The sequence below is a fragment of the Equus quagga genome, chromosome 7 (assembly GCF_021613505.1).
Source record: "Equus quagga isolate Etosha38 chromosome 7, UCLA_HA_Equagga_1.0, whole genome shotgun sequence".
NCBI classification, from domain to species: domain Eukaryota; kingdom Metazoa; phylum Chordata; class Mammalia; order Perissodactyla; family Equidae; genus Equus; species Equus quagga.
The window spans coordinates 40190744-40216662 of record NC_060273.1 but is presented as its reverse complement, the minus strand read 5'-3'; the positions used below and the strand labels follow the sequence as shown (position 1 = coordinate 40216662).

The 25919-nt window shown below is 56.1% G+C and overlaps 2 protein-coding genes across 2 annotated transcripts; one reads left to right on the top strand and one right to left on the bottom strand.

The window, feature by feature from the left end:
• Positions 1–1616: 1616 nt before the first annotated feature.
• On the top strand, positions 1617–5655 carry METTL27 (methyltransferase like 27). Its single transcript, XM_046667686.1, is given in 7 exon segments — positions 1617–1640; positions 1868–1994; positions 2540–2668; positions 2881–3016; positions 3375–3467; positions 5246–5366; positions 5368–5655. Coding segments are annotated over 6 exon segments (816 nt in total). The 5' UTR covers positions 1617–1640; positions 1868–1871; the 3' UTR covers positions 5582–5655.
• Positions 5656–6500: 845 nt separating this feature from the next.
• Positions 6501–8303, bottom strand: CLDN4 (claudin 4). Its single transcript, XM_046667687.1, has one exon. It carries the CDS (start codon positions 8030–8032, stop codon positions 7403–7405), a length of 630 nt encoding a protein of 209 aa, XP_046523643.1. The 5' UTR covers positions 8033–8303; the 3' UTR covers positions 6501–7402.
• Positions 8304–25919: the final 17616 nt, after the last annotated feature.

Sequence of the window (25919 nt, the reverse complement as noted above, 5' to 3'; positions counted from 1 at the left end):
AGCCCGCTCCATAGAGGATCATATAAGAAGTGTTTATGGTCCAGATCTGGAAATGGAGCACTTTACCCCCACCCACATTCTACTGGCCAGAATTCAGCCATGTGGCCACACACACATGCAAGGGAGGCTGGGACTTGTAGTCCAACTTCAGAAGAAGAGGCCAACTTGGCAAGTGGTGTACACTGGCAGGGTCTACCTTGGCCACCAAGGACCTCCACGTCCCTATATCCAGTGCTCACTTCTTAAGCCTCACTTTACACCAGCTCTCAGCAACATTGGGCAATGTCGGCCATCCCCCATCTTTTTGAAACACTGTTTTTGGCATCCTTACTAACTTTCTCTGGGTTTTCTCCAACACTCCTAGACGCTCCTCTCCCACCCTGAGCTTTCTTGTCTTCCTCTTCTCTCCCTGCACAATCTCACTTTACCGGCTGCCTCGATTACTGTCGCTTATACTCATGACCCCCAATCTGTCTCCAGCCTGATCCCCCTCCTGAGCACAAGACTCCTGGACATCCTCACGTAGCTATCTCAAACTCAACATCCCCACTGTGATATCCTCTTCGCCCCAAACCTGCTCCTCCTCCTGGACTTCCCCTGCTGTGAATGGCACCACCATCAACCCAACGACTCAAGCAGAAACCTGGCACGGCTCCTGACATCTTGCTTCCCCCTGCCACGGGCTCAGTCATCGAGCCCCGCTGCTTCTACTGCCTAAACCTCTCAGAACTTCATCCACTCCCATGCGCAGCCATGACCTCCACCCAAGTTCAAGCTACCGTCACCTCCTGCCTGGACGTCAACAGCCTCTGAAGCTCTGCCTGCCCTAACTGATTCCCTCCAAGGCTTCTCTAGGCTAGTGCTTCTGAAACTTGAGCTGCATACAAACCACCTGGAGAGTCAATTAAAGTGCAGATTTCTGGGCCCCACTCCCACCGCACCCCCCAGCAATCTAATTCTGATTCACTAGGTCTGGGGTGGGGCTCAAGAATTTGCATTTCTAACAAGCTCCTCTAAGGGCTTCCCCTGGAGCAACCCAAGCAAACGACGCGGACGCAGGTGCTGCCAGGAGGCCACGAGCCACGGATGGTTAAGCGATTAAAACAAAATAAATTTAAAACGCAGTTCCTCAGTAGCACTCGCCACATTCCAAGTGCTCAGCAGCCGGGACGGCAGAAAGTTCTACTGGACAGCGTTGCCTAGGTCTTGATGAGTGTTCTAAAAGTGAAGGCTGATTCTAGGTCCTTCTCTTGCCCCGTAGGAACTCTGACGCTCGCAGTGCCTCAGAGCCCTCGCTTTTAGGAAGCATGAAGGACGCCGGAAGCCGGGAGGAGGCAGACATGCTCCTAAACCTGCAGACAGTGAAACCATGTCGGAAAAGTGGGCGATCTTCTGGGGCAGGAGGAGGGCCTAGAACTTTGAGCTCATTGGCTGGTGGTGGAGGGCGGCTGCCAGTGCTTTCCTCTGATTGGGTACTTTCTCTCGCGGAAAGCCAATCCTGGAGGGCGGCGGGGGCGGGGCCAGGCTCGCCGCACAGGCCCAGCTGAGAGTTCCTGCGCCCACCCAGCTGGTGAGTTCTGACCCCTACCCGGTTAGAGACCCTTCTGCCCTGGAAGCCCACTCACCGCGGCCGGGGGCGGGTAGGTGGGGGCAGGTCCTGCCTCCCCCGCAGGGGACACCGCTACCCCCAGCCCTGAACCGCACGTGTCCAGTCTCACCCTTCCTGTGCTCAGTGTTCCCTCCTGTGAAATGGGATTGCGCCGGTGGCCGGGAGAGGCCACGTCCTGACAGCCTCCTCTGCTGTGCATGATGGGTGGCGGGTGGGGATTGAGGTGGGCCTCAGGACACGGAGGCCGTGTCCCCACAGGAGGATGGCCCAGGAGGAGGGCGGAAGCCTCAGCGAGGCGCGTGCGCGGGTCGGGGCCTTGCACGGCATCACCGACCTGGCCCAGAAGCTCCTCTTCTATGACCGCTGGGCTCTGGACTATGACCAGGTAAACCGGGCCAGGTCCTCACCTGCACCCCCCTCCCCTCATCCCGCCTCGTCTCCTATCTACGAAGCGGGAATAGTCAGCCTTGCATCCCAGGGTGGCTTGTGAGAATGAAGTGAGACTCACCCTGCAGTCCTGTCCCCGCGGAATGGCCCCTCTTCTGCCCACCCACAGTGGCCCTACTCTCTGGCCGTCCCCATCTCTCCAGATTGGCAGCCGCTGGAGATCAGGAGCCAAGACCTCCCCACCTGGGACTGCAGCCCAGGCACAGGGGCTGCCTGGATGAGGTGCCATTGAGTGCTCTTTCTGAACTTAGTTGCCTTGTGGAGCAGAGAAAGCCCCAGCAGTAGCTGGGGGCTGACTATCCAGTCCTGGCACCTTGGCAGAGGAAAGCACCTCATGCCTGGGTCTCCTCTCCCGTAGTCTCCCCAAAGCCTGGGCCCCAAGCACACAAACACAGCTTGGTCTGGCTGACTCTGAGACCACCCACACAAATGTCCCCCAAACATGGGCCCCTGGTGGCAGTTGGCTCAGCACTCTGTCCCCAGGATGTGGCCGCCCTGCAGTACCGTGCCCCCCGCCTCGCAGTGGACTGCCTCATGCAAGCCCTTCCGGGCCCGCCCCATGCTGCCCTGATCCTGGATGTAGCCTGTGGCACTGGCCTGGTGGCTGCAGAGGTGAGGCCATCGTGAATCCCCTGCCCTCTCTTCAGCCCCCCGCTTGCTCACATTTCCTGCAACCCTTGCCCCCAGAACTCTGCCTCCCCCCTCAGACTCACTGGTTCCAAACACTTGGGCTACATCCCCTGTGGGGTCCACTGCCCTCCGCCAGGTGCAGGGACCCAGCTGGGAGGTTGTGGGGGTGAACTGTAACAGTGCTCCCACCCCAGCTGCAGGCTCGGGGCTTCCTCCAGTTGCATGGGGTGGATGGGAGCCCAGCGATGCTGGAGCAGGCCCGGGCCCGTGGCCTCTACCAGCACCTCAGCCTCTGCACCCTGGGTCAGGAGCCTCTGCCCAGCTCTGAAGGTACTTGCCTTCCCACCCTGACACCCCAAGGCCCACCCTCTGACCAAGCCCATCTAACAGAGCCCCTTTCCCTTGCCAAGCCTCCATCCTGCTTGCTGAGCCCTCCACGAGCTCCCTCCCACACTGAGCCCCCGTTCCCCGTCTGAGCTCCCCAGTGCCTCTGAGACCCTCTCTGAGCCCTCTATCCCAGGATCTGACCTCAGCCCAGGACTGGGCCTTACCTGCCGTATCTCGCGTGGGATCTGGGTCCTGTAGACACTAGTGGCAGAGCTGGTCCCTGCCCAGGCCCCTCTGTGGGTACCATCCTCCAGAGTAATCTGAGACACGCCACCACACCACATCCGCACGCCCCACACAGGGACCTTCGACGCAGTGCTGATGGTGGGTGCCCTCAGTGACGGCCAGGTGCCCTGCAGTGCGATACCTGAGCTCCTGCGAGTTACCAAGCCAGGTGAGAAGCAGCCCATCGAACCCCACACACGCACCCCTTCCCCTCTCCGCACCCAGAGACACAAGCCTCAGGGCCCCTCAGGCCAGGCTATGGGCAGGGTCCTGCCCAGGGTCATACAGCCTAAGCTAGCATCCCAGCCACCAGCTGCCAGCCCAGGGCCCGGCCTCAGTTGCCACCATCAACAGAGCCAGGCAAATAGGCAGGGCAGAAAGGTAGCCAGCTTGCCACCTTTGGGTGGCTTCACCCTCCAATCCAGCCTTTGTTTCCTTACCTATAAGCAGAATGGCTTAGGCCTTTCCCCATAGGCTCATGGTGAGAATTGGGTAAAATGACGTCTCTGAGGCCTTGCTTCAGCCCTGGTAGACAGCAGGAGCTCAGTTCAGTTCCCTCATCCTCCAGCTTCCTCACTAACTCATGGATGGCCATCAGGTGAACCCGTTTCTCTTTTGGGGTCTCAGTTTCCTCATCTGTGAGATGGGGCTGCTCAGGTGAGCACGTTTGGTGAACTCTCCACCCTGGGGCTGATGTGCAGGTGAGGATTGTGTTACTCTCCTCCTGCTGTGTCCCTGCCCTGTGCTTGCCTCAGCCCTGTGGAGGAGGGACACACCCTGCTCTCTGGGCCTCCATCCCCAAGCTACCACGTCCCAGCAGGGGAGGCCCCGGGGAGGGGGGGCCAGGGTGGGCCCACAAGGGCCGTGAGTGCTCAGTGCTCTGAGAAGTCAGAGAAGGGAGGCATTTCCAAGGGCTGGGATGGGGAGTGAGGGCAGGTGGGGAGCGAAGTCATGGGCATAAAGGAGAGTGGCAGAGCATGGGGATCATGAGGCACTGACTTGAGGCAGGACAGGAGCAGAAAGCCCTGAATTTGCCCCAAAGCAGCAAGATCACATCTTCTCTTCTCCCTGCCTTTCTCACCCGCCCTGGGCCCAGCAGGGGCTATGGCCCAGCCTGGGCAGGTCTGGGCAGGCTTCAGCCTCGGGGGGGTCACAGGAGCTGACAGACACAGGGACATTGGTGGGGTCAGAGAGAGAGGCAGTGATTGGCTCCGGGGGATAGAAATCTCCCTTCGCCGGAACCAGTAAGGACCGGGCCTCCTAGCCCAGCCTGTGCCTGTCAGATCCCTCAGCTGGATGGAGCCCTGTCTGCCTGCCCACACATCACAGGCTCCCCTACTTTGGAGCTTTTCCTCTCATGGAGTGCCCCCCACCATCAGGGCCCTTCTTCTCCTCACCCCTTCCTCCAGGAAGCCTTCCAGGCACCGGTCTTTCCTGAGTGTATCTGAGCCCACACTGGGCATCCCATAGGTGCCTGAATACCTGAAGGGACGGGGTCATTCATTCACTCAGCCAGCGCTTAAGGCTTTGCCGGCCTTCCTGTGAGACAGGGCGGTCATCCCTGCTCTGCAGGCTGGGAAACTGAGGCTCAGAGAGGTGAAGGGATTTGCCATGTGCTTCCTTCCTGGGCATCCAGACACAGCCACATCCTCCAGCTGAGGGCCTGGTGAGCGCTGAGGAGGGAGCCCCCTCTGTCCAGTGGATTAAGCCAAGAATTCCCAGCATAAAGGACACCTGGGCCTTGAAGCATGTGTAGGAGGCTGTCAAGCTGAGGAAGCAGAAAGGTGTCCCTGGGGGAGGGCCAAAAGCACCAAAGCCGTGGAGATGGGACCAAGCTGGGAGAACTGACACCCTTGAAGACACCCTAGGGGGGAGGGAGGGCAGAGTGCCTGGAACCGTGGCTCCTGCCCCTCCCCCACTCACCTGTCCCTCCCCACCCCTCCCCAGGTGGGCTGGTGTGTCTGACCACCAGGACCAACCCATCCAATCTGCGATACAAGGAGGCACTGGAGGCCACCCTGGACCGGCTGGAGCAGGCCGGGGCCTGGGAACGCGTGGTGGCCTGGCCTGTGGACCAGTGGGAACTGGCTACCTCCGAGCTCGAGCTGGTGCCTGGCACTTCCAACAGTGATGGTTTCATCTCTGGCATCATCTACCTGTACCAAAAGCAGAAGGCAGCCCAGGTTGAGGGAGGGAGGCCCAGTCCCCAGTCCCCGGCTGGCCTCTGACTCTCTGTGTGGCCTCAGTCGGTCCATGCTCAGGCCTCCTCTGCTTCATCTGTAAAGTGGGCCACGGCACCAATCCCGGCCTTCAGGAGAGCGCAGCCTATTAAATGAGTCCCAGGAGGGAAGGCAGGACTCTGGCTCTGTGGATCTCTTGCCCCAGGAAAGAGTGACCTCTGTCTCCAAGAAGGACAGAATGAGAAGAGACAGGACAGAGGGGGCCCCCACCCTGGCCTGTCCCTAAGCCAGGCATGCTAGGGCCACAGATGTGACTTTATGACTCCTCCGAGAGTCCCGGGCCCTCTCACCTCTGACTCACGGACCAGGAACCCAGGTATCTGGGCCTCGGCCAAGCACTTTCACATGTCCGGGACCCGGTCTCCTTGTCCCCAAAGGGATCAGAACCCCGAGCTCAGGGTGAGGCTTGGAGACTGCTGTCAGCTGGGCAGGTAGAAGGGCTTTGGTGACTGTCAGCATGAACAGGGGCCGTGGGAAGGCTTCCTGGGGGAGGCAGCTCTGAGCTAGAACTACAGGACAAGCAGGATTCAGAGGGGTGGAGAAAGAAAAAAGGGCATTTCAGGCTGAGGGCAGGGACAGCCTGAGCAAATGCCAGGCTGTGGGACCTGGAGGGTGAGCAGACCAGCCTGGTTGCCCAGACAAATCTGGACAACGACAGAGAGGGCAGGTGGCCCATTCCCCAGGGCTGGCTCTCCCTCCTGGGGTCCCCAACACTTCCCCAGGCTCCTGGGTGCACACCGTGTCTCCTGTGTACAGGGTTTGCCCTCCAGCAAGTGAAGGCCTTGAACAAGGTGATTCCAAAGGTCAAGCTGGTTCTAATTTTTCTCAATTCTCCAAAACCGGTTTTTCAAGTGTTGCCATCCTGGCCACAACCAGTGGTCCTCCCCTCACTGACCCCCTGCCCAGGCCTCCAGCCCGGCTCCGCCTAACTCCACAGCTGAAATCAGAAACGATACAGAGTCTTCCTGTGCACAGGTCCCATTTATTGTAGAAAATAATAGCAATTACCGTGATGAATAGATCTTAAATTACAAAACAGAAACCACATAGATGGGAGGGAAAAGCCCCCAGGACTTCCTAGGGTGAGGGCCAGAGAAAGACCGTTCCCCCTGCCCTCCCCAGGCCGGCCAATGACATTGGCAGGGGTGGCGAATCCAGTGGCCGCAGATCCACAGGTGGCCAGTCTCCAGGGGCATGGGGCGGATGGAGGGTTCTGCAGAGGCTGCGGGGCAGGAGCGGGAGGGTACGGGCAGCCTGTGGTCCCCTCCCCCACCACTACCCAAACCAGTTTGTAGCACCCTTCCCCTCTAAACTTGTCCGTCAACTCTGTGTCAACTCTGTGCCCCACCAGCAGGTGGGTAAGCAAGCCGCAGCCATTCTCACGACCACAGGTTTCCAGGGGGCCTTACAGCCCAAGCGCTTGCTGACCCACCCAGAGGATGCAGGCAGAGGGAGTGGGGAAGATCAAAGAAGGGGACAGTGGCCAACATGGTCATGGGCAGGGTACCCACTCAGACGCAGAGCCCAAGCAAAGGCAGCTGAGCTGTCCTGGCCAGCAGGAACCAGCTCCCTCCTCCACTACCACACCCTGATGCTCCCGTCCCCTCTCTTGTATCCACAGACCATTCAGAGGTGGGTGGCACTGGAGTCTCTCTCCATCCATCCTTGCTGGTGTAGAGGAGGCCATGGGTATGTGTCCGAGAGGGCCAGCAGGGGCTGAGAGCTGCCGACCAACGGCTCTGTCCACGCTCACTCAGCCCCTGGCAGCCTGCAGCCCGTGGCAGGGCCATCCTGGGGTCACAGGCTGCCCTGAGCTCAGTCCAGGGAGAAACAAAGCCGACAGGGAGAGTTGAGCCGGGGCGCCTTACACGTAGTTGCTGGCTGGGCCGGAGCGGGCGGCTGAGTACTTGGCCGAGTAGGGCTTGTCTGTTCTGGGCGGGCAATTGCAGCAGAGTAGGGCCCCGCCGAGAATCAGCAGGCCGGAGGCGGCCCAGCCGACGTAGAGTGAGGCGCCCATCTCGCGCTTCTGGCCAGAGGCCACCAGTGGGTTGTAGAAGTCACGGATGACATTGTGGGCCGTCCAGGACACGGGCACTATGGACAGCAGGCCAGCCAGCAGGAACACCACGCCCGCCACAATCATGATCTTGGCCTTGGAGCTCTCGTCCTCCACACAGTTGGTGCACTTGCCGCCCACCACGGCCAGCAACACGCCCAGCACGGCCAGGATAATGCAGATGACCATGAGGGCGCGGGCGGCCTGCAGGTCCTGCGGCAGCGCCAGCAGCGAGTCGTACACCTTGCACTGCATCTGGCCCGTGCTCTGCACCACGCAGTTCATCCACAGGCCCTCCCAGATGGTCTGCGACGTGACGATATTGCTGCCAATGAAGGCCGATACGCGCCACATGGGCAGCGCGCAGCTCAGTATGGCGCCCAGCCAGCCCAGCACGGCCAGGGCGATGCCCATCACCTGCAGCCCCATAGAAGCCATTGCTCAGCGTCTGCAGGGGCCTCGGACCTGGAGGCTGTGGGGATCCGGCTCTGGGGGCTGTAAGAGTCCAAGTGCTGAGGACGGACACTCAGTGTCCACAGGGAGCCCTCTCAGGGCGAGTCAAGAGGCAAAGCCAGTCGGAGCAGCCCCCAAGTGCCTGTCCCGAGAGTCAGAAGCCGCCAAGTGTCTTTCCTGAGAAGCAGAAGCACAAGCCCAGCAAGCGTGATCAGACCAGTTCCTTCCGCCGCCCACAGCTACTGGCGCTCTCAAACTGAAGATTGGAGCAGTTATAGGCTCTGCTGAGGGGCGGGGGCAGAGGGAGGGGTTTCAGGCTCTGGGGCCTCCCCCTGACCAGTTTCTCTGGATTCCTGAGCCTGAGCCAACAAAGACAATTTAAGGCCCCAGCCCTGGGCCCCTGAGTCACCACCCCGAGAGCCAGTCTCAGAGGAAACTGCCCTCTCCCGGTGCCCCCAGGCCCATGCTGAGGTCAACCTGGAGACAAGACACTGAGTCACAGCCACCAGCACCTGGGGGCGAGGAATGGGGGGAGGGCTGCCAGGCCCAGCCACGCCCCAGGGCTCCCTCATTCCAGGCTTGAGTGGGTGGGCAGGGGTGGGGACCCTCAGGGAGAGGGTCTGAGGATGAAGTCCTGGGAAGGTGGAAGAGCAGCCCCACCTTGATTACTGTAGTCATGTCCTATCTCCTTCAGCAGGGGCCTCATCACTACTATTGTGGTTCTCATCATTCATACCTTTGCCTCACCAGCAGTCTTGGCATTGGCCTGAGGAAGTCCAGTTTTGGGGAACGAGAAGCTGAGCGGCCAGGATTCCTGGGTCCATCACCCACCCTCCCCATCTCTCACCACCACCACCCAGCTTCCCAGCCCTGCCGGAGGAAGGGGCCTTGGAGGTGATGCCCTTGAGGCCAGAGAGAAGGAAGCCTACCCTCCCCCGACCATGGAAGTTTCTGCCAGTTCTAAGCCTGTTTGGCTGGAACTGAGTGGGGGAGGTCACCATGAGCCAGCCATGGGCCCGACCCTGGGACATCAGCCCAGCAAATGGGTGTTTACTCTGTGAAGACACACAAAACAGTTGTCCAATAAAGCCAGGATGGGTGCAAAGTCCCGTGAGACTTTGAAGAGAGAGAGAACTCAGACAGGGTGGGGGTGGGGTGCTGGGGAGGGGACTTGCCAGGGAAGGGGGACTGCACAGCACAACTCCAGGGGGCGCCGTATTCTTGGGTCATGCTGCAGAGGGCAGTGACGACAGAAATCACCATGAATGGGTGGCCCCGGAGTTGTGCAAGGCAGCAGGACTGGGTGAAGGAGGACCTTCTGGGAGAGGGAGCAGCAAGAGCAAAGGCACGGCTGGGGAAATGCCACTGGTTCTGGAAACCTCGAGGAATCCAGTCTGACCAGACACCGGGGAGTGGGGGGGTGGGCCTAGGGAAAGTCCGGAAACCTCTGCTTCAACCACCACCGAGCCCTGGGCTGGGCGCTGGGTGCCAGGCTGAGGTGTCCACACACCTTGGAAAGGTGCCCCTGGGAACAGGATGGAGGTGGAAGTAGGGTAGGGGGTCGAGGATCAGGAAGGGCCCATTTGGGGCAGGGGGCTGAGGGAATCTAGAGGAAGGGGTCACTGTAGGGGGCAGACAGTGGCGGGGGCTCATCCCAGCCAGATCAAGGGGACCCCTCACCCTCCACATGACCCCTGCGTGTCTCTCTCCCCCACCATGTGAGGGGCACGCCTCAGGGGCCAGACTCCAACTCGTCCTTGAGCCCCCAGCATTGTCCAGCACTGCCCCTGACCCCCTGGGGCGGCTGCATGCCCAATCCTCGTGTGTGGTCCTTGAGCTTCCTGTGGGAGAACCACCAAGCGTGTGTGGTTTGGGTCAAAGCCTCAGCTCACGGCAGGCATTTGAGACAGGTGTGTTGACTGCCTGGTGAACCGCAGGGCAGGCTGGGACAACCTAGAGAGATGGGGAAGTGGAGGTCTTGTATCGTGGTCGGCTGTAAACACGTCTGTCTCCGCTACGAGGCTGCGGGTTCCTTATTCAGCCTCAGAGCTCGGCACAGGGGTTACACTCTGTAGGTGCTCAGTTAACGCTCAAGGCGCTCAAGAATGCAGGAGGCCTTCTCCTGGTCCCCAGACGCCCTCCCCCACTCTTCCCCACCCCTCCCCCCCACAGGCACAGTCACCAACACAAACAGAGATGGTTTCTGCCTAGACCACACCTCCCTGGGGGTTTCCTTACAAGGCTCTGAGGAACAGCACGCACCCAGGCCTGTGGCTGGCCGAACAGCAGAGATAAGCAGCCTTTGAGATGGACAATAAGTGCTTTCCTGCTATGACCTCATCACAGCCTCCCTGTCAATAAGCAGGGCAGGGACTCTCATTATCTTTGCACAGATAGGTAAACTGAGGCCCAGAGGAGGCTGGGGGCTTGCCCAAGATGGGGCGGACACTCCAGGTGGCCCAGCCCATCAGCAAGCCATCTGAGTACAGAAGTGAGTTGGCCAGATGGCCAGCCCCCCCACACACACCAACTTCCTGCCCTTGTTATCCTGGGACACAGCCAACTGGCAGTTGGAGAAGCAGGAACGAGGGACGGGGAGCATGCAGGCCCTAGAGCTTTCCACCTGGGGCCCAACAGAGTTAACTAGGAAGCTGCCCTTCCCCGCCCAGCTCAGCCATGCACATCAGAGGGTGGGGGGGGGCTGAGGGCTGGGGGGAGGCAGGCGTAGGAGGAGCCCCAGGCAGAGGGCAGGCCCGGGGCAGGGGAGGTCTGCGGGAGCTCAGGTGGGCTAGGGGCCCAGGTGTGGAGGAGGAGCTGGAGGGGGTCCTGAAAGGCCTTGGAGCAGCTGTGCGCCGGAGTGGAGCTGGAGAGGTGTTTGTTGGTGCTTGACTTCTGCCAGGAGACACTGGCCAGGTCCCACCCACCTGCCACAGAGAAACACCAGCGGAGCCGAGACACTTCTGCACCCCTGTGGCTCCCCGAGCCCGGGTCCCCCAACAACAGCTCAGATGGTCTTTGCTGTGACACTTTATAATGTGTCTGCCATTTGTCACCTTTGCTCTGAGGGCAAGGAGGGCAGAGCACACTTCTTTCTTTTCCTTTCTCCCAGCGTATACTGTATCATTTGATGCCAATAGGACTGTATCAGATGTGCTGGTCTTTATCAGGGACAGTCCTTTCCCCAACCAGACCAGTTCACCCATCCCTGCCCACCCTACCCCACTACCATCGTACAGGCCCTGTGACCTAAGAGGCCAGTTCCAGCTCTGAGCCTCAACTTCCCTCTTTGTAAAATGAGGACATGACTGCCTGTCCCCCGTCTGAGACGTGTGAAATGAGATGAGGATGTGAAAATGCTTGAGAGCTGAAGAGGTCAGGCCCGTGAGGAGGAAGGAGCCAAGCGTGCAGCCACTCCTCAGCTCTGGTCTCACTCATACCAGGTGGCAGCTAGGACTTCTCAGACCCCTGTCCCCAGAGCTGCAGGGGCTCAGCCCAGTCCTTGACCACAGTACAACACAACTCGACAAACACACCCAGTGCCCTGTGCTCAGCTCCCTGAGCTCAGCTCCCTGAGCATCCTAGGAAAAGAGCCGATAGAGTCTCTCATCCAACCCTGAGCCGTCCTGCTGCCTCCCGAGCCCAGGGCCTGCGCCCAGCCCGCGGACCCCTACCAGGGCGGCCAGAAGAAGCTCAGCGGGCTGAGCAGACCTGGGTCCCAGGACCTTCGCTCCTTATTGTCTGGGAATGGGAAAACTAACGCTAGTGCCACCTTCAAGTTATTCCTTCCGATCAAACATAACGTTTTGATCCTTATAAAATCCAGCAGCATTTTTAAAGAAGAAAAGGAAGCAGCTTCACTCTGAGCTCAAAAATTAGTCTAGCTGGAAGTTGGTCCAAAACTACTTATTTTTGAAGTTCACTGACTTCTCAGCCCACAGACACAAGTTGAGATCTTGTTCTTTTTAACCGGAGACAATGCCGTTAAGTCATAAAATTTTAAAATTTCAGGAAAGTGTCTGCAATGGGATGTCACAGTCCTCTGTAAGCGTAAAGACTGTGTCCCCACGTCACTTCAGAGCTATCTCCCCGGATTCTTCCAGAAGGAGAATCTCCTGGAGGCTTACAGCAAACAGGCGGTCACTTCCAGACCGGGCCGGTGTGGGCCGGCCACCTCCCGCATGGCTCTGGCAGCGATGGGACTTCTCCGGGGTGCACCCAGCACCGGCTGGGAGGGCTGGGTCCCAGGATGGGACTTTCAGAGTCTGGGGGAGGATGCAGTGGCCCCTTTGTGGCTCTCATCAAAAATGACCGCAGCCCTCCCTGGCTCGAGTCCCAGCTCTGCCACTACCAGCTCTGTGACACTAGGCAACAGAATTCCACACTGTCAGTCAATTTCCCCAGCAGGGGAAGGAGGACGACAACACCACCCTTCCAGGCACTGGGAGGCTCGGTGGAGACATGGAGTTTAGGCCCCAAGAGCCAGGCCCACTAGGCCCACTAGGCCCCCTGAGATGCTCCTGGCAGGAGTCGGCGGGCCCAGCACTGACCCTAGAAAGCTGCGGGCCCTGGGCTCAGAAGTGGAGGCCTGGCCCCAGGCTGAGCTGGCAGCCCCTGGCCCACAGCCTGACAGCCCGCACCAGTGGCCATTCTCTCCACTTGGCCCTGGACTGGGTAATGACAGGCCTGGGGTACAGGACACCTGTCTGGCCAGACTGGCTGAGCCGGTGCTGCCCCCAGGCTGGGCCCCACGCGGGCGGAGGGAGAAGGTGGGGGTGGCGTCTCCAAGGAAGAGAAGCCAGGCGGCAGTGCTTCCTGCTGGCTGCAGTCCCACAGCCCAGGCACAGAGGGGACAGGATGGCAGACGGGTTCAGAGAGAGGGATGGGCTGAGTGAGGGGATGAGGACTCACAGAATGGGCTGGGGGAGAAAAAGGGGCTCAGATCGGGGGAGCTTTCTGTAAACGGGAGAAGACAAAGAGAAGATGAGACTGAGTGAGTTCTTAATTACTTTCCGTTAAATTAGTGTCCAATTCCAGCTTCTGTCTGCATTGAGACATGACCGTGGCCATCCTCACCATCCCGCCCAGCTGTCCAGCCCTTCACAGGCCACTCCCCTACCTCTCAGAGAGGCCTATCCCAGGCCCCAGACATGAGCCCTCCTTCCCCTTCCTACCCACCCCGGCCCCTGCCTCCTGATCCTCCCGCCTCACGTGAGGGCAGCCCCCATCTCTGCTGGTCGTGTCTTCAATTTTCCCAAGGCGGCAGAAGGAAAAGACCAGGCCAGGGGGTCCCTGAGGACCCTCTCATCTGATGGAGGAGTCAGTCCTGCCCAGCCTGCTGCTCCCCAGCCAGGGAAGCTTCCCCCCGGCTAGACCCCTCCCCCTACCCCCTCTCCATCAGTCGGTCAGCGAACATTTTTGGAGCACCGGCTGTGGCCCGGGCACTGGGCTAGTATTACAAGAAGTCATTTTATGTTACTACAAAACCATGCGGGGGCATCATCATCCCCATTTTAAAGACGAGAAAACAAAGATTCTAAGAACGGATGTGACATTCCAGGGCCACCAGAATCTTGACAAGCCCAGTATTCACCCCTTGCCCTGCCTGATTCTGGGGCTGATCCTCTGCCCCCACCCTCTCACTTAGTACTCTTCACTTGCTTCTTCTTTTATTCTTTCGTGAAGGATGTACCGAGTACCTGCACTGGGCCAGGCCCAGGCCCGGGCATGGAGCACAGTGGGGAATGGGGCTGGTGCCTGCCCTCGAGGCCCCCACCCCGATCTAAACAGACAACTCCCTACACCAGGGAAGCTAGCTCTGTGTGAACTCTGGAGAGGAAACATCAGCTCCACCTGGGGCCCAGGCAGGCTTCCTGGAGGAGGCGGCAGGTGAGGAGGACACCTGAGGAGCAAGTAAAACCTTGGAAGTTTATGAAGAGGAGAGAGTTCTCCAGAAAGGAGAGTGGCAAGTGGTGGAGATGGGGGCTTCTGGGAGTCTGCAGGGTCTGGGGCCAGGCAGGCAATGGAGCTGGGTTGGAAAGCAAGTTGGACACCTTAGGAAAGGGCTCAAGTGCCCAGCCCAGGAGCCCGGGGGCAGAGGGGAGCCATGGTCAGGCTTTGAGCAAGGGCAGGCCCAGCCAGAGGTGACTTGTGGGAGGTACCTGAGCCAGTGTGGCGGGTTTGCTGGAGGAGGAGCGACAGGAGGGCTGCCCTGCTTTCGGGTGGACAGTGGGGACTCAGGACAGAGAAGGATGGCCTTCATTCATTCACGGGGGGAGGGGCTGTCTTGACCCAGGGCCAGCCCCATCCCCAGAGCAGCCCACTGGCCCCGGGCCAAGACAGGCCTTGTGTCCATTGGGCAGAGCCAGGGTCTGGGGCCATCGCAACATGCTTCCTCTCTGCCCCGTAGGTGGGGGCCTCAAGGATCCTGGAGCCCAGCCCTTTCCCTGTGAGCAGCCTGGGCAGGGCACACACCTGGTGATGACAACTCACAGAGAAGCTGTCTCTGCTTTGGTGACGCACCGAGAGGCAGAGAGAGACCAGCAGGCCGACCAGGGGACTCTCAGGAGGGCAGCCAGTGAGTCAGCAGTGACAGGCCAGGGACAAAAGTCTAGGCACCATAAGTGGCATCTCGCCCCAGCCCCAGGTGACTCAGAGATGACATTACCCCTCCCTCCAGTGCAGAGGCCCCCAGGCCTGGCCTTCCGGGCCTCCTCCAGGCTTTTTCCCGCTTGCGTGCCTCCAGGCCCAGATGGGGTGGATACCACGCACGGATACTGATCCCCTGCCTTCTCAGCACCCAGTTAGTCCAGCTGCCAGATCTTTGTCCTACTGCCAGGTGCACCCACTGACCCAGCCCAGCCAGCAGCCCTCATTCCCTGCTGGCTCCCAGCTCTGGATCCATCCAGCCTCATACCCCGCCTGGACCTGCCCCGGCAGCTGGGCAGCGGGAGGCGGGGCCGAGCTAGGAGCAGCCATGCTGTGGTTAGGTTTGAACTTTTTCCTTTTTCAATGTTCTCGTGTAACAGGGCTTAACCCACATGGTTTGAACTTCTCATGCGTGCCTGAGTCCTCACCCACAGCACTGGTCATGCCCTCTCTCCCTCCACACATTTCTGCTTCTCTTTGGGGGGTGGGGGGCTGGAGGAACTGCAAATGCCCAGGGGGCTGGCCAGCCACCACTGGCTTGATGTCACTGTCTCTCTGCATCACTCCACAGCTCTCTACCCCCCTAGCCCACCCAGGCAGGGCCTCCCCACCTACGGCAGTACAAAGCTCCCAGCAAGACCTGAATGTGCAAGGGTCCCGTGGTTCTTTATTTTCTTTCAGACACCTTATTCCAGTTCTCTGTCATCTCAGCAGGCTGGCAGGAAACTCAACTTCAGTGTCTCGTGCAGCTCCTTCTCTGAGCAGGGGTACTCAAGGTCCCAGGACATGGGGAGTCCTTCCTTGTCCCATCAGCCATTGCGAAGCCCTGGCCGCCATGGAAACCTCCAGACTCCAGTCTACAGGGCCCCTTCAGGGCCTGGGGCTCAGTGGCCTCCCAGCCACACGGAGGCATCAGAAATCATTGGCCAGAACCACACAGCTGTCAACTAAGAGGTGTCACCTTTTGTTCCTGTGAATAGTGCCGGGTGCCCAGTAGGAGCTTTCCCTGACACCACACACTCTCAAGTGACCCACAGCCCCCCAGTCATGTCTCCCAATGGAGGAACCTCTCCCCCATCCTTTCTCTCTGTCCCCACTGCGGAACACTAAACCCAGGCTCTTCTTGACCTTGGCCTTTACCTCAGGGTCAAGCTCAGGGAGAGCATCTGCCTCAGCCTTGCCTCTCTTTCCACCGCACTCCAGTCCCTGCTGGACATGGGGCGAGAGGAGAGAGCAAGCACAGACTGGCATGGCAGTACCCCCTCACACACCAGCCATGGTCTCCCCTCGCTGGCCTCTGCGGCCTCAGCCTCCACCCCAAGGCCACAGTGACCTTGTGACATACACTTGTCCTCCCCACAGAAGTCCTCCCAGGTGTCCCCCGAGTGAGTAAGATGAAGTCCTACCCCAGGTGTGGACACTCAAGTCTGTCATAGTCCAGCCCAGCCTTCCCCTCCCCCCACACATCTCCTGACGTCCTGCCTGGCCATCTTGCCCGCCAGCTACTTGTCCCTTATCACCAAGCTTCGAGCACACCGTGTCCCTCCAAGCCCCCTAGGCTTTGCACACACTGAGGCTTCTGCCTGAGGTGCCCGCTCATCATTCTGCCACATGGCAAACCCCGTCCCATCCTTCGAACCCCAGCTCCAAGGCTGTTCTGGGACTGCCCCCCAAATGCTTGTGACCACCCCCATCAGAGCCCTCACCACACTGTGTGAGGGTAGGGCTGTCCCCCGCCCCCAAACCAGGCCAGGAGTGCCTCCAGGGCAGGAATGACAATTTATTTTTCTCTGACTTCCTCATGAACAGCTGCACGTGTCAGAATACACATCAATGACTAGCTACTGAATTAGCATTATTACTGAACGAGAGTGAAAAAGAAGGCAGACATGACATAAATAAATGGCTGAACAAAGAAATAAATGGAGAAGAGACAAACGTCCCGTGCAGAAAAGTTCCAAAAAATGGATGAGTCTGGTACAAAACGACCCTCCCAGCTGTTTCCCTTCTCTGGGTTCTGAACAGGCTGGGAGCTCAGGCCTCCACATCTTGGAGGACAAGGCCAGTAATACTGATAATAATAACTACCTGAATATTCACAGCAGCACGATTCCAATAGTCAAAAGGCGGAAGCACCCCAAGCAGCCGGCAGCGGATGAACAGATCGACAAAGTGTGCTATGTCCATACCCTGGAATTATTTTTCAGCTGTGAAAAGGAATGAAGTCCTGATACACGTGACAACATATATGAACCTTGAAAACATTACGCTAAGTGCAAGAAGCCTGACACAAAAGGCCGCATATTGTGCGATTCTATTTAAGTGAAATGTCCAGAATAGGCAAATCTTTAGAGACAGAAAGCGGATTAGTGGCTTGAGGCTGGTGGAGGTGTAGGGTAGGCAAGGAAGGCTACCAGGTTTCTCTTGGTGGTGACGAAAATGTGCTAAAATCGATTGTGGTGGTGACTGCCTAACTTTGTGAATACACTAAAAACCATAGATTTATACACTTTAAAAGGGTGAATTGCATGGTATGAGAATTATATTTCAATAAAATGTCTTCAAAAATAATAATGAAAAGCACTTCAATGTCTGTCAGGTGCCAGGCAGGCCCCACACAGCTTCTGTTGACCCTCAGGACCCTGTGATGGCTAATAGGAGCGGATTTCTGCCTCAACCAAACCACAATCTGTGGATTTTTTTAAAAATTCAATTTAATTGGCTATTCTAAAGTTGTTTTTTTCCTATTTTTGACAAGTGAAGCCCTTAAGATGCATGATGGAATTGTGTTTAGAATTTTTTTGGCGAAAAGAGCAAAGCAAGGACCTGGAGATGCACGCTGGAGCAATCTCCTTGGAAGGCTTCAGCCACGTAGATAGTAAACATTTAAATGGGAAAGAGGGGGTTTGTTTAAAATAGTAAATCAGTAAGTCACTTCTAAATTTAAGAAAACAAAATTGGAGTTAAATAAGTAGGTTTCCAATGGCTATTGCTCTTTTTCTTGGAAAAAAAATAAATATTAAAGAAAATGGATATGAACATATTCTACCAATGAAGAAACCGAAGCTTGGAGCATTTGAGTGACATCCCCAGGGTCCCACAGCTTGTGGAGGCAGGATTTGACCCCGGAACTGTCCGAAACAAAAGCCAGTGTGTGTAACCACCGTAATAAGCATCAGGTCTACTCAAGTTTGCTTCCCAGACGTTACTGAGCCCCGAGCTCGCAGGAGCTGGGGAGAAACTCAGAACCGCACAGGTCCTGTCTGCCAGGGCTGCTGGTCCGACGGTCGACCGGCAGGAGAGGGTCGGACTTGGCTGGGATCGTGGGGGCTGGGGGGAAGGGTGCGGGGACAGCGCAGGGTAATGGAAGTTCAGGGTGCCTATCCTAGGCAACACCCCCACCCTCACCCCAACCACAACCCCCTGTCCAGAACGAACTGGGATGCCCAGCAAGGAGGCCCTGGCAGTGGCCCTGCACCCCTGCAGACAAAGGCTGGGTGGCGGGCTCCCCGCCGAGGCTGGGCCGCCCCGGCCCGCGGTGGCTCTCCCGGGAGGCGCCCCCGCGTGTTCGCTCATGGGAACTGCAGCCTCAACGACGCGCCCCTCCCGTTGATGGAAATTTTGAAAATCGCCCCTGCTAAAGGCGGGGTGGAGGAGTGAGAAGGGAGAGCTGTGACAGGCAGAAATGCCATGGCGCTGCCCAAGGACCCCTAGATGGGGTTCAGTGAATGGAAGGGGTTCAGTGTGAACCACAGGTGGGTTTACAGAGTTTTCATTACGATGAAAAATCAAGCTGGCCAGTGCCATGTGAGGGGCAGAGGTCCATCCTCTGCAGCTAGGGTCCGGCTCTGCAGACCTAAGGTGGGCGCCCTTGGGTGTCTGCGGAGGCCCCAGCAAGTGTGGGCGAGGCCCTGATGCAGAGGCCGAGGAGGTGGCTATCCAGGGCAGGACGGTGAGGTCCGTGGAAGGACTGGGGCGGGGGCGGGGGGGCGGGGGGGCGGTGGGCGCGCACCAGGAGCAGGGGAGGGCCCCCCAGTGGAGGCCAGCGTCACTGCAGCCTTTGGCTGAGTCGCCCGGAAGAAAGCCCCGGGCCTGGGTCTGCAGGAAGGGGACGGGTAGGGGCGCCTACACCAAGGGCTGAGAACTGAGAGCCTGGGGAAAAGGGAGGGGACTTCTCCTGGGCCCCCCACGGAGCGGGGCGGGAAGGAGGGTAGGTGGACAAGTCTGTTCTTGTGTGAGGAGAGAGAAAGAGGGGAGAAGGAGAGGCGGGAGCTATCCTGGAGCCCCCGGGGTGATGGCAATTCCTGAGTCGAAGACCCCCCTACCTTCCCCCCCCCTCCGCGTCATCCCCTCAGTCACAGCCAGGCCCACCTGGGCCCTGGAAGATGGTAAAACCCTGGCCCAATGTCGGTAATAGAATGGAGAGGCAGCCAGGCCAAAGGCATGCGCCATCTCCCAGCCCCCGGCCCTGAGCCCCTTCCCTTCTCTCGGCACCAGCCCCCTCACCAAGCCCCTGCTTCTGATCCCCACCCACGCCCTCCCGTGGCCCCCCAGGGAAAAAGAGAGCTTAGTCAAGATACAAGGCACTGAGAGTAGAAAGGACTCAAAGAAAGAGGCTTAGCGAAGGGACGGGGCTCAATGAGGAAAGGGGGGCTCAAGGAGAAGAGGGGGTCTTAAGGAGGAAGGGGAGTCGGGAGGAGAGGTGGTCCCCAAGGGGGAGGTGATGAGGGTGGGCAGAGGGGGCTCAGGACCCAGACCAGACTAGATCAGGGAAAGCCCTGAAGGGTGGGTTCAGGCCATCTAGCCCTAAAGGGGGCTGGGTCCCATCTGGGCAGCACCCTTGGCACAGTTTCGAGGCAGCCCCCAGGCTCGGTTTCAGCAAGCCTGGCTGAAAACAGAAGAAGCCTGGGCAGGGCCTCTTTATGGCTCCTGGCGAAACCTGGCCCTGGGGACAGGGAAGAAGTTTCTCTGAGGCTTGGTGGGGAGGGAGGAGTGACTCATTCCTTCCTCCCAGACTCTGTGACACCACAGAGCCTGGGAATTACCCCAAAGCAGCCAACCAGGCCAGGCCGAGAGAAAACAGCCCTACCCCGCCTGGCCACTCTCACCTCACACCTCCCACCATCACCCACAGACAGAGACAGACTACGCCCAGAAGTGTGGACACCCTGGATGATGAGAAACACACACCCTCTCACACAAGCATGAACACACGCCCACGCACTAAACCCTAACACAAGCGCCCTGACCCAGAAATCAACACTGCCACCCACAGACACTCGAAGGCACACACACAGCCCTTCGCCACTGTGAACGCGAGACCTGCTCACAGGCACACCAGACCAGGTGTAGGCCCACCCACACCCACGCCGCAGCTGGTTCCAGATCCAGTTTTGCTTCTCCAGGGGCCAGTTTAAGAGGCTCCTTGGGGAAAGAGAGGGAAGGACATGGGGCAGCTGAGGTGGGGTGGGGGCGAACCCCAGCAGCCTCACCGCTGAGGAGGAAAAGCACAAAGAGAGTTTTAACCGACCCAGGGCTGGGCACTTTATCACCACAAGAACCGGAGGTGCCCCCACCCTGCCTTCACTGCCTCCTGCCCCCCACAGTTTCCCTCCATAGTCCCGGGCTCAGAGAACACACATAAATCTTGGTGTCCCAGCACCGGTGTCCATGTAACAAAAGTCAGCTGCGAAATCTCCTCCCCAGGAAATCCTTGGACCCCACAGCCCCTGGCCACAGTGGCCGTCTCCATCAGGGGCCAGCACCAGCACTCAGGGCGGACTCCCAGGATGCGGTGCCCACTGGGCGGGCAGCTGCTGGTATCTGACTCCCTCATGCTTTCCTGCCTCAGACCAAGGCTTCCAAGGGCAGGGCCTGGCTCCCCTCAGAGAACTCTCCCCAAAGGCCAGGCCACATCTCCCCAGTCGGACCAGGGCCTCCGCGTTGAAGACAGCAGGTATGCTAGATAGGATGATTTTTATCGAAAGCCACAAAAACTGACAATGTTTAACTTAAGTCAAAAGAAAAAGCCTACGGGAATGGGAGAGAACAGTTACACGTTTCTCACCAGAGCAAAAGAAGAGTCAGCAGATTCCAGAAAAGGCACAGACTGAGCAACTTGGGGACCAGCATCGCATGTTTAAGATACACATATGAAATATATAAATTCTAATATATACACTAGAAATAAACTAAACATAAATGAAAACTGTAAATCTTTTAGAAGAAAATAGAGAATATCTCTATTCTTGGAGCCAGGGAAGCATTTCTTTTTATTTCTTTTATTTATTTTTTAAATTTTTCTTTCTTTTGTGTGTGTATGAGGAAGATTCGCCCTGAGCTAACACCTGTGCCATCTTCCTCTGCTTTGGACGCGGGATGCCACCACAGCGTGGCTGACGAGCGGCACTAGGTCTGCACCGGGACCCAAACCCATGAACCCAGGCCACCAAAGCGGAGCACGTGGAACTTTAACCACTCAGCCACGGGGCTGGCCCCGAGGGAAGCATTTCTTAAATAAGATACAAAAGATATATGAAAAAGAGAAAAAAAAATTGATAAACTTGGGTACATTTAAAAACTGGCATGATAAAAGACAATAAAAAAAAGTTTAAAAATAAGCTATATGCAACCCATAAAGCCAACAAATAGTTAGTAATCAGAATATATAAAGAACTTCTACAAATCTATAAGAAAAAAACAACCTAGTAGCTAGACAGACAAAGGCTATGAATTGGCGTCCTATAGAAAAAGAAACTGGAACGACCAATGAATATATGAAAGGGGTTCAACCTCACCAGCAATCAGAGAAATGCAAATTACAACAAGGAGTTACCACTTCACATCCGCAGAAGAACAAAAGTAAAAAGTCTGATGCTGCCAGTTATTGACCGAGGTGTGTAGCAACAGAAACTCTCCAGCGTGCTGGAGGGAGTGTCCGTTGGTACAACAATTGTAGAGAATTATTTAGCAACATCTGGTAAGGTGCATGTTGTAATATACCCCGTGACCCAGCATTTCCACTTCTCCAGACATTCTCAGGCATGTGTACCTGGAGGACAAGGACATGCGTCACATCTTATTTGTGACAGCAAAGCAACTGGATACAATCCAAATGCTCCTCAAGAGAAGAATGGATGTGAATTGTGACATAGTTACACAATGGAATACTATACAGCAACAAAAAAGGATAAACTACTGACACATGCAACAATATGAATGGACCTCACTCACATTATATTGAGTTAAAGCAGCCAGACTCAGATGAGTATACACTGTGATTCCATTTACATAAATGTCAAAAACAAAGAAAAGTAATCAATGGCCACAGGAGTTAGAAAGTGGCCACCTCTGGGGAGAGGGATGGGGAAGGGACGGAGGAAACCTTCTGGGCTTATGGAAATGCTCTATATCTTGCTTTGGGTGGTGGTTACATGGCAGGTACAAATGTAAAAATGTCATCAAGCTGTAACTTTAAGATTTGTGCATTTTAAGCATCTCACTGAATATATTTTCTGCCTCAAAAAGAGAAACTGCATGGCAAAAGGCAATATAAAAATGGTAAAAGATAAGCCATAGTCTGGGACAAGATATTTGCAAACCCATATAATCAACAAACGATTGATACTCAGAACATATAAAGAAATTCTATAAATCAACAAGAAAAGGACAAATATCACAAAACTGGGCAAACACCATCAAAAAGTAGCTTATAGAAAGGAACATTGAAATAATAAATAAATGGAAAGATGCTCATCATCACTAATAATCAGAGGAATGCAAATTAAAACAATAATGATATGCCCTTTGACACCCACAGAATGACAAAAACAATAAAAAGCCTGACACTACCAAGTGTTGGCAGAGATGTGTAGAAATAGGAACCTTCCAACATGCTGGAGGGAGTGTGGATTCGTGCCACACTTTCAGAGAATCGTTTGGCAGGATCTGGTAAGGTGGAAACTGCATATACCCTGTGATCCAGCCATTGCGCTTCTAGAGAAACTCTCACGCAATTATGCACCTGGAGGCATTTACAAGGATGTGCATCACATTTTATTTGCAACAACAAAAACAGCTGGAAATCGTCCCAATGCTCATCCAGAGGAGAGTGGCTATCAAGTGTGGCATACTCACACAGGAGAATTACCCCACGGCAGTTACAATGAATGAACTGGAGCTTCTGGTTTAAACATGGATACATTTTGAAAACATAGGTCAATGAAAAAAGCAAATTGCAGAATGATACGTACAATAGAAGACCATTTATATAGATTTTTAAATGCACAAAATAGTCCTATGTATTGTGAATGGATGGACAGTATACCTGAGTAGCAAAGCTATAAAAACCTGAACAGGAAGATGACGCATCAGCTTGAGGAGAATGTTACCTGGAGGAAGAGAAGAGAACGGGAAGCGGTGGAAAGGGCCTTCAGGAGGCTGTTAAGACTTGCTAAATCTGAGTAGTGGGTGTTTCCTATACTATTCTTTGTAACCTTTGTATTCTTTCCTGTGGTTTGAGACATCTCATAATTTTTTTAATACGTTCAAAGGGAAGAGGGCAATTTTACAGTCTAGCAGCAAGATGGCGGCTGCCATCTTGGTTTCTGCAGCTGATCCCAGGTTGTGCCTTCCCTCCCTCACGCCACAATTCAGCTTTGGCTGCCGCTCAGCTGGGCCAGCGCTCTTCTCCCACAGAGACGACTTTACCTGCATCCCTGGGCCTCCCAGCCCTTGGTGGTCCTGCTGGGGGCCATCACCATTGGTGACGGCAGAATGCAGACACCCAAGAGGGTCCCTGAGCCACACACATACTGCCCAGGCTCCCCTCCGGAACTGTGACTTGATTTACCCTCCATGTCACAGTCAATCACCTCAGCCGTAATAGTGATCCCCTTTTGCCTGTTCTTAGGGGCACAAGGAGCCCCAAATGGCCAGGAGGCTCCTTCCCTTCCAGTGTAATGGGCCTCTTATCACACAGTCTCCCAGGAGAACATCCCTCCTTTGGCAGAGTTCAGGAAACAAAACTTGAGAGTGGGTCACTGGGTGTCCCTCTGGATATGCCACCCCTATTTTTGCCCTTCAGTTCTTGGATCCACAAATAACACTGAGATTCTGGAAACAAATGCAGCCGACGCTTGGTGCCACATTCACAAAGTGTGATCTAGAAGTAGTTAGGAACCCTCGCCCCACCTTTGCCTTTGGAAAGATGTTGAAGGAATCGAAATATGTGGTCTACTGCAATCTAGATGAGAACGTCTTTCCTTCCCTTTCTTCTGATTTCACACCCCACAACCAGTCCTAAGCAGATCTTCTAGAAGCTGCCCCCAAAACTTCTCTTCCACCCCCAGGCTAAAGAGCTCTGCTCCTCCTCTGCCCATCTCAACACTTTATTACGTATATCCGCATAGCCTTTCTCCCAGCAAGCAATTCCTCCTCCTTCTGATTGGCGAGATGGGGCGATGGGGGTGTCCAGTGAAATTATTGAATCCTCTTTTGCAGACCAGGGGAGAAGGAAGTCTGCAAATGCACATGTGTCTCGCCCACAGGAGAAACATCCTGAGGTGTCAGGGCATCTGCAAGACAGCACCCCAACCTCCCACTCTGTTGTCTCCCAGGTGGAGCCATGGCTGTCTTCAAAAGGCCATTTCATCATCCTGCAAGGCCAGATGCTTCTAGATGTCGGGGTTCGTGATAAGAGGAGGACTCCCAGGACATCACCTCACACTTCTTTTGCTCTAAGCCGACTTCTGGATCAGAAGCAATATTGCAGGATTTACCAGAACAGTGTTTGAGACCTGAGGAAGTTCACGAATGGTGGTGCTGGCACAAGCCTGCTACGTGAGTGAAGCCAAGCAAATCCCACATAAGCATCTACTGGGGTGTGGACAAATGGCTGATGTCCTCACAGCAGAAGGAGTCTGGAGTGATGGGGCCACATTAGGCTAGCTGTACCCAAGGAAGGAGGGTGCCGTATTGGAGTCAGGATTGGTGCTATTTTGCTGCCAGTGAGCACTGGGGTCAGCCTTGGTGAAAGAAAGCCCTGCATGGCCTCCCTCTCTGCCACAGTGGCTGCTGTGGTCACAAGCCATTGAGCAGGCACTGGGCTGGCTCAGGAGGAAGGCTGCCTGACACCCACGGGGCTGCTCATCAGCCCACAAAGTATTTGAACCCCTCCAGCAGCAAGAGTTTCCTTTGGGTTGGAGCTCAGAGTAGGGCACACAGTACCAGGGGACTCTCCAGACAGGGGAACGTGGCCTGTGTCAGCGATAAGGCAGGAGGCATTAAGGGTTCATTCACCTCTGATAGAGCCCTATCTTAAATCAACTTCTCTCCTTGGGCCACAAAAGCTGCTTTGTTTAACTTTGCGCTGTTTGGATGAAGATATGATAAGGTCCCTAAGGTTTAAATAAACTTAGAAGGTAACAGAGCCTATTACCCTAGATTCCCTGGGAAGAAGCCTTAGTGAGGTGAGCCTGCAGGGGCTGGGGACCGGGGTCTCTCCTGCAGTCCCCTATCCCCAGCCAATCCCAACCGAGACTCCCTAGGGTTTCTTTCTTTTCGTTTTCCTGTTTCCCATTTTGGTTGCCAGAAGGGAACCCAAGGCCAAAACCTTGATCTCAGAGGCTAAGCCAGAGGTCTCAAACTCAAGTGGTTACAGGGACCAAACAGGTAACGAAAATTCGTACACGGAGCCAGGTGGAAGACAATAGGTGGGGAACTTCCACCTCTGAGAAGATGGAGTAGATGGATGTTTCCCTATGCCTTCTGCCAAGCAAAACAAAGACTTGATAGATAAAAAAAACCTGAGAAGATTGAAAGGTGGAGAGAAGGCAGACCAACCAGTTAGGGACCTCTGGACCCAAGGACGTGTGACACCCTCATCGTCATTGCCATCCTGCTGACCAGCTTCAGGCTCCTCATGGCACATATGAGTGCCCTGGGTTTTCTTTATTCCTCATGTATCCCAGGTGTGGAAGTGAAGGAGCAGGCAACTGGGAGACAACAATGGGCACAGACAAAGAAATCCCCAAGGAAAGCCTGCTTTCTCTAGTCAAAGGACCAGGAAAGGGGCAGCAAAGAAAGAAAACTTTTAGACAATAACCACTCTACATCAGACAAATACCAGAGAGAAACTGTGGCCCCTCCCATATCCACACCACAAAGGCCAGGTAGGGAGCCTAGACTTCCATCCTCAAAAGGCTGTAAAGAAGCACCCCAACACCCC

Bases quoted from the DNA above. Each gene is read 5' to 3' on its own strand.
- CLDN4 (XM_046667687.1), bottom strand. From the start codon at position 8,032: ATGGCTTCTATGGGGCTGCAGGTGATGGGCATCGCCCTGGCCGTGCTG.